At 36.0% G+C, this 8862-nt stretch overlaps 1 protein-coding gene across 1 annotated transcript; it reads left to right on the top strand.

Annotated features, from left to right (window-relative positions):
• Positions 1-639: 639 nt before the first annotated feature.
• On the top strand, positions 640-8443 carry LOC124803468 (mucin-7-like). Its single transcript, XM_047264659.1, has 2 exons — positions 640-1116; positions 8396-8443. Exons 1-2 carry the CDS (start codon positions 640-642, stop codon positions 8441-8443), a joined length of 525 nt encoding a protein of 174 aa, XP_047120615.1.
• Positions 8444-8862: the final 419 nt, after the last annotated feature.

Below are 8862 nucleotides of genomic sequence, written 5' to 3'. Positions count from 1 at the left end.
ATTTCTTAAATGTGAAACTTAAAACTTCAACTTTCCTTTTGCTGTTTTCTATTGCCACACTAGATTTGTCAATGAGTGACTGGATAGAAGCCTTTGACGTACTCAGTGATTTTACTTAAGACCAGAATTTTCCCAGGTTCTTGGCAAGATCTTTATCTGAGGGATGATGGTGGAAGTTGTTGTATACCTCAAGCATCAGTTTTTTACAGATGCACGTATTTCTAACTTTTGCCTGTCATCATTTGCACACTCTTATTTCAAGCTAGAATGCAACAGTCTTACTAGACCATGGAGGGTCTTTTGCATCCTTAATCCACATACCTGGCACATGCTTTCTCTAGACTAAGGTATACAGAGTTTAAACTTTGCCATAATACTGGAATTAGATGAAATTTTTCCCCTGTGTCCATAATATTGGAATTAAATGATGTTCATTCATTGAATAAGTGAGGTGTTGACAACTGTTTGTCTGCTTTTTATAGAAAAAATGCTCTCCTTGCATTCTTGATGGATTTATAAACTTTAGTAACCATTGTCACTATGAAGGCATCATGATCACTAATCCCTGTCTCTATACAAACTGAAGGTCCCTGATTGACTCTCAGTACAATTCTCCAAATTGTCAGCACTGTGGATAGGATGAACATCCATGGAGGAAGTGAATCTGTCTTGGAGACAACAACTAAAGCAGCTGCAGAACCACAAATTTCTACAGCATCACGATCAAATTCAGTAACAACTGCAGCACCAGAAAAACCAACAACATCTGAACCAGCTCAAGCAACAAGACCAATAACAGCAGCAGCACAAGCAACAGAAGCAGAAATGGTGTCAACAACTGTAGCAGTTCCACTACAGTCACTGGCAGAAAAGAGGAAGGAAACCACAGGCATCAGCAATTACAGGGCAAAACCAACAGATACTACAACAACAGATCCACCACCAACAGAAATAGTGCCAATAAAAGAATCAAAGGCAGCAACAGCACGAAGAATCCTGTCAGCACCACCACCACATCCACTACCACTACCACCACCACCACCTCCGGCCACAGAAGCAGCAGCAGCAACAACAGCAGCAGCAACAACAGCAGCAGCAACTGAACCAACAACAACAGTAGCAGCAGCAACAAAACCATCAACAACAGTTGCACCAACACAACACTGCCTAAGGAGGAGTCAAAGACAAGGTACATCTACATCATTAAATAAGGATTTTTTATGGCTTCAGACAAAGAAATGGAAAAGATTGTGACAAATCAGCAAGAAAATTTGCAGATAAGTCACAACTACTATGGAAAAAGCAGCACATTACCAGGTAATGACAAAAGAAAAAATACTTGCAAAACAGTCAGGATAATGTGTCAGAATATTCAATGCCTCAGAAACAAAGTACTAGATCTAGAAGTAGCTTTAAATAATCTTGCTGATGTCTCTTGTATTTGTTTATCTGAACACTGGTGCAAGGCTAGTGAATTAAGTCTCATAAATATAAGCAAGTTTAATTTAGCATCACATTATTGCCGAAGTGTTTTTAAAAATGGTGGGGTATGCATTTACTCTAGAGTAGGACTGCAGTTCAAAGTGAAAACAGAATTGGACCATCTAAATATAGAAAAACATTTTGAATCATGTGCCATAGAGTTAAAAACTGAGGAGAAGAGTGAAAAACTAGTTGTCATTACAGTATATAGATCTCCACCGGGTGACAAAACCATATTCTTCAAAAAAATAGAAGCAGCATTAAACACTTTTTATAGTAATGAAGTGAAATTATTTTTATGTGGAGATTTTAATATTAACCTGTTAATTGAAAGTGATGAAAAAAGACAGCTTTTGAGTATACTCAGCAGCTTCCACATGAAACCACTCTTTACAGATGCCACCAGAATAACAGAACTGACATCTTCTCTTTTAGACAATATTTTCTCAAATATGGAGAATGGTATCACTGAGCCACTAAACGTAAACTTAGGTCTTTCGGATCACAATACATTATTAACATACATAAATTACTCTATCCCCAAGGCAGTAAAATATAAGTGGGGATACAAAAGGCACTTCTATACAGAAAAAGTAAATACTTTCATCCAGTTGTTAGCTAATGAAACCTGGGAAGATGTCTTTGCACAAACAACAACCGAGGAATCTTTCGATGCTTTTTCTAGTACATTCATGTCCCTATTTGACATGTGTTTCTCAAAAAAGCTCACAAAGATCAATGTCATGCTTAGGAACACAAGCCAGTGGATAACACCTGCTATTAGAGTATCTAGTCAAACACTAAAACATATCAGTCAACTCAAAAAAGATAACAAAGATGAACACTTCACAGATTATGTTAAGAGATACAAGAAAATTTACAGGAAGGTGATCAAAAAAGCCAAGACAATGCACAATGACAGTGTAATTGCTGGGTCAGCAAACAAATCGAAAGCTATATGGAATGTAGTAAAAAAAGAAATAGGCCCAAGCAAAAATGTTAGAAATCCAGATGACTTTGTTTTAAAAGATGATCAAGGTGTGCTAGTCAGAAATCTTACTTTAGCAAATTACATTAATGACTACTTCATAAATAGTCCAATCAATCTGAGTAAAAATTGTTCTAAGATTAGTAGAACATCAATCCCAGAAGAACAAAGTGTTAATTCATTATTGCTACCTCCCATGAACAAATTGGAAGTTAATCGAATAATAAAAACAATGAAGAATAAAATGTCCTCAGGGATTGACAAGATACCTTGCTCAGTCATGATGAGATGTGCTAGTGTCATATCAGACCCACTCTCACACATCATAAACATATCATTTTCAGAAGGTGTCTTTCCACAACGATTAAAAATTGCAAAAGTAAAACCATTGTATAAAAAGGGCTATATACATGAAGTGGGAAACTATAGACCAATAGCTTTATTATCGGTATTTTCAAAAGTAATAGAGACAGTCATGAAAAACAGAATTACAAATTACCTCGAGAAATTCAATCTATTGTCTGTAAACCAACACAGCTTTTGCAAAGGAATGAGTACAGAGTCAGCCATCACCCAATTCATTGAAAATATTGTAACGGGGCTAAATAAGAACAACAGTACAATAGGAATAAATTTGGACCTCTCAAATGCATTTGATACTGTCCAACATGATATCCTGCTAGACAAATTAGAATATGTCGGTATACGAGGAGTAGCTAAAAAGTGGTTTCAGTCATATCTCCATAATAGGAAACAGGTAGTAGAAATTGCAACAACAAACAGTAAAAACCAAAGTATTGTTTACAGATCGGATATTCAGACTGTGCCAATTGGGGTACCGTAGGGGAGTGTTCTAGGACCTCTCCTATTTTTTCTTTACATAAATGATATCAAGATTCCAGTAAATGGTAATCATATAACCCTGTTCGCAGATGACACAAACATTGTAGTAACTGACATAAACTGGGTATTGCCAACATCTGCAACCAGAGTTATAGAATATATTCTGTATCTCTCGCATAAGTTAAGCTCTGCTTGCTTTGCTTTACGCGTTATTAGCTTTGTATGTAGTAGGGAATGTAGCAGAGCTGTTTACTTTGCTTATATACATTCTGCAATTACCTATGGCCTCATCTTCTGGGGTCATAGTAAGAAAAATCTGAAAACCATCTTCACTCTACAAAAACGAGCTGTTAGAATAATTACCAACAGTTCAAGGCTAACTCCTTCAAAGCAATTATTTAAACAGCTGAATATTCTACCCCTACCGTGCCTCTATATACAGAAAAGTGTAATTAATGTAAAACGAAATATTAACAATTTCCAATCCAACTCGGATCTACATACTTACAACACAAGAAAGTGCAATGACATTCATATAAAAAGAGTTAACAAGGCTTTGGCGCAGAAACAAACAAACATACAAGGAAGCAGATTGTATAACAAACTACCAGTAAAGATAAAAGAAATAAAAAAATTGTCTTCATTTAAAGAAGCAGTATTCAAATTTTTAATGAACAACTGCTATTATAGTGTAAAATAATACCTCGAATAGCTTCATACTAAACAATTATATTTATGTACTCTGTGTCAACAGTAATTTTTATCTGACTATTGCTAAGATCTAAATAAATAATATGTACAAAAGTGCTAGAATTGTATGTGTTATATCTAAATATCAACTGTGTATTCCATGTAAAAAGTCTTTCTCATACATCAATGTAAATAATCAAAGTTGTACATGCTATTTCAATGTGGTCTGGTGTTACGTAGTCTACTATGCACATCTGTATTTCGTATAGTATTGTTCACCCTATATGTGTGTATATATATACTATATAATAGAAGGAAACATTCCACGTGGGAAAAATTATATATATAAAACAAAGATGAGGTGACTTACCGAACGAAAGCGCTGGCAGGTCGATAGACACACAAACAAACACAAACATACACACAAAATTCAAGCTTTCGCAACAAACTGTTGCCTCATCAGGAAAGAGGGAAGGAGAGGGGAAGACGAAAGGAAGTGGGTTTTAAGGGAGAGGGTAAGGAGTCATTCCAATCCCGGGAGCGGAAAGACTTACCTTAGGGGGAAAAAAGGACAGGTATACACTCGCACACACGCACATATCCATCCACACATACAGACACAAGCAGACATATTTAAAGACCCGTAATTGTTGGATTCAAATTAATGATATCAATATAATAGAAGGAAACATTCCACGTGGGAAAAATTATATATAAAAACAAAGATGAGGTGACTTACCGAACGAAAGCGCTGGCAGGTCGATAGACACACAAACAAACACAAACATACACACAAAATTCAAGCTTTCCCAACAAACTGTTGCCTCATCAGGAAAGAGGGAAGGAGAGGGGAAGACGAAAGGAAGTGGGTTTTAAGGGAGAGGGTAAGGAGTCATTCCAATCCCGGGAGCGGAAAGACTTACCTTAGGGGGAAAAAAGGACAGGTATACACTCGCACACACGCACATATCCATCCACACATACAGACACAAGCAGACATATTTAAAGACCAATATATATATATATATATATATATATTTTTTTTTGACGAAATCCATGCAATGTAAATTGTCTCTGGATGAATAAACTACTACTACTACTACTACATCAATCTGCAACTGTTTGCTGATAACACATCAGTTTACAGGAAAGTGTTATCTCTCAGGGACAGTAGAAGGATACAAGATGACTTGGACAGAATTCCTATTTGCAATGTTACATGGCAGCTTGCTCTAAATGTGGGAAAATGTAATTACTGAACATGAGTAGGAAAAACAATCCTACAGGGCCACAATAAAGTGTTACTGGTGTGCTGCTTGACAAGGTTACACCTACTAAATATCTATGCATAACACTGCAAAGTGACATGATGTGGAATGAGCATGTAAGGTTGGTTGTACGTAGGATGGATGTTTGACTTTGGTTTATTGGGATATTTAACAGAAGTGTAGTTCATATGTAAGAGTGGCCATGTACTGAAGAATGCTTGAGTGACCCATTTTTGAGCATTTGGGATCCCCAGCAGATCAGATTACAGGAAGACATTGAAGCAATTGAGAGGTGTGTTGCTAAGTAAGTTAGATCAATATGCAAGTAATATGGAAATACTATGTGAACTCAACTGGCATTCCCTGGAAGGAATAAGATATTATTTTGACTTGACACTATTGAGAAAGTTTAGAGAACCATGGTTTTCGACAGACTGCAGATCGATCCTACTCCCACCAACATAGATCTTGACTAAGGGTCATCAATGCAAGATGAGAGAAATCAGGGCTCTCTCCATTTGTAAATGGAACAGGGAACAAGGTACCCCCTGTCATGCACTGTATTATGTCTTGTAGAGTATGTATGTGATGTGGATGTAGATGTTGTAATCATTATAACAAGGTGTTTGAAAAGATTACTCAAGTGGGAAGTATTCCCACGTATTATTCTAACTGATCTTTTCACTGCTGTGAAGATTTTGTTTGTGCTGACACATAGCCACAGAAAATGGTGCAATAACACATTCTTCTAATTTCAGAAGTCACATCAATAACATATTGTCAAATTAAAACAGTTGCATGCTGGCAACTGTTGTAGTGTCTGAAGAACATGAAGTTCTCAGCTCAGCCTTCCCAATATGAATACCCAAGAATTTTAAGACGCATACTTGCTTTATTACCTGGGTATTATGTCCAATAACCATTTCTTCTGGTTTCTAGCAGTTTGTATGGAAGATAAAGAAACTAATCTTCATTAAATTTATAGGAACAGAGTCAAATGTAAGTTGCTACAGAACCTCAAGTATTCTGTTGACACCAGACACTAATTTAATAGCTAGTTTATTATTCCATTAAATTGTCACCTTTCCCTCTCACACTGTTATTGCATTAGCACTTTCTGATACATTCTTGTACTATACATTCCAAGTTTAAATACAGCTGTAGCGAATATTATATGTAACCTTCCTCTCTATATGTCTCTGAGTGCAAGAAGAGCAATTTTCTCATAGCTGTTAATGTATACATTTGACAAAATCTTACAACTTCGCTTGCACAAACATAAATTGACAGTGTTTTTTTTCTTTTCTGATTAAAAGGATGTGAATGTAAAGTACAACCAACGGGGAAGCAATGTAACGATTGACATCCATAAAACAAAAAAAGAAAAAAATATTATTATAAGAAGAATATATGTGGATAGCTCCATAATGCTTGCACATGTGATGTGGTGCAGAGAGGACGTCATTGTTTTGTAGAACTGTGATAGTTATTTTTATGCTGAACTGTTACTTGTATTTTCAACGTATACTGGAACAAAATGGCGCACAATCATGTAACTGTGAATTGCAGTTTATATGCTATCAATAAATACCTGATTAGCTCTTTTAAATAATAAAATAATAATAATATTTAATTGATGTTTTTCACTCTCTCAAATATTATTAACTGTGTAAGCACCAGTTTATTTTGTTATTATACAGCAATATGGACATACTCATAAGTCTGTGAAACATTTAAAAATATTCCACACAGAAAGCATGCAACAAATTATGATAAGGCTCATTTCAATGGACAAGCAGTTATCCAAGTGTTTATAAGGCCCTCAATAATGCACTGAGCTGTTTGCTGTTTGCACAAGGAAGCATCAGTAGTGAGCTAGATATGAACAAGTGTTTTGCGAACTCCGATACAAAAGAACTCTCTCCATTGTGACAGTGTACTGGCAATTTCAAGGACAGTTTCAGAAGGCAGCACTTGTGTTCAACAGTATCAAGATATGATACCTGAAATTCCATGATGAAAGTGGTTTGTGCACAGTTCCTCTAATGGCACACCAAAATGCAAGTGTGGTGATTCTGGAGGCTGTCCATATGGTAATATTTCTTAATTGACTTCCATATTATTCATGGGTTCTTTTAAAAATGCTATTTGGGGTCTTCCAAGTTCTTTCTTTCCTTGTGTTGCTCATTCTAGGATGTTTAATAGGAACTGGTTGTGGCATATTATGTGACTCATCCATCATGTCATCCTTGCTTGACTGTTTTCCTTAATTTTAGTTTCTCACCAGTTCTATGAATGAGTTCCTGGTTGTTCTATCCACTCATTTTATCTTTAACATGCAGCTCCACTACCACACCTCAAACATTTCATGAGTTTTCATTTCCTTCCTTCTGATGATCCATATCTCACACAATTAAAGTGCTATGCTCAACATACAGGTTTTGATCAACTTTTTCCTCACTTCAACATTTCATGTTTCCCAAGCAAAGCATTTATCTTTTATTCATAAACATTGTTTTGGCCCTACTAATTCTTTGTTTTATACCTTCATAGCTTCTTCCATCGTCTATTGTCTTACTACCTACATGATCTTGTTTGTTTTATCTAGTTTTCTCAAACTTTTCTAAATAAAAGCCTTAAATATATGGCTTAAAAACTAATGGCACCAATCCTAAACTGGATCAGCATCTGTGTTTAGGATGAGTGTCTGAACTTCTGTAGTTAAATGAAGCAGAAGTTTGTGAAATTGATAGCTTCAGAGAGTCTGCCATTATTAGTGAAATAGCTGTCTGTTCTCCATTTATTTGAAAAGATGTATTAGGCACAATATGTGAATTTGGGGGACCAAAAATGTTTGTGCAGCCTTACAATGTCTGTGAGATTCATAAGATTAATGTCTTCAGGATCACTCTAAAACAGAAGGTATTTTTTAAAGAGTCTTCAGCAATAGAAATGACAACTACAACCTGATAAGCAGTCTGAACAGGTAATAACATTCATCTGTACTGAGGCTGCAAAATGTAAAAAATAAATTTAATACATAAATTTAATTTACAAGATGGTAATAACTCTTTTCTACTGTGACAGTGCCTACTCTATGTAAGAAATGATTTATTTGTTATAGGTTGGAAAAACGACTAACAGTTGTATGAAGGCAATGATAGCAACATAATAGCTGAACAAGAGTGACAGTACCTCAGTCATAATTTGCCACAGAATTGACTGGACATAAAAGATGTACAGTCTCATACCATAGGAATCAAGGGACAAGATATTGTCTGGTGGACAGTACCCTCTTTCTACAACACAACTCCACATATGTATTAACAGGGATCATTATTTACATGAACAGAAAGCTACTTATCTTTGAAAGAGTCCATGTGTTGTGGTATAAACTCTTCCATAATAGCCTTCTTGCAGACAATATCAGTGATCTTGCTATAATCTGATGCTTTGTACTGTCGTAGCCTATGACCACTATGCAATGAATGACAGATGCCAGTCAGTGACCTAGTGCCTGAGCTAGTGTCTGAGATAGTGAGCTGGTAACTGAGCTAGGAGGCAGGACAGTGGATGTAGAGATAAGCCAGG

This window comes from Schistocerca piceifrons, chromosome 6 (genome assembly GCF_021461385.2).
Source record: "Schistocerca piceifrons isolate TAMUIC-IGC-003096 chromosome 6, iqSchPice1.1, whole genome shotgun sequence".
In the NCBI taxonomy this organism is placed as follows: domain Eukaryota; kingdom Metazoa; phylum Arthropoda; class Insecta; order Orthoptera; family Acrididae; genus Schistocerca; species Schistocerca piceifrons.
Note: the sequence above shows the minus strand (reverse complement) of the source record. Positions and strands in the feature narration are given on the sequence as shown.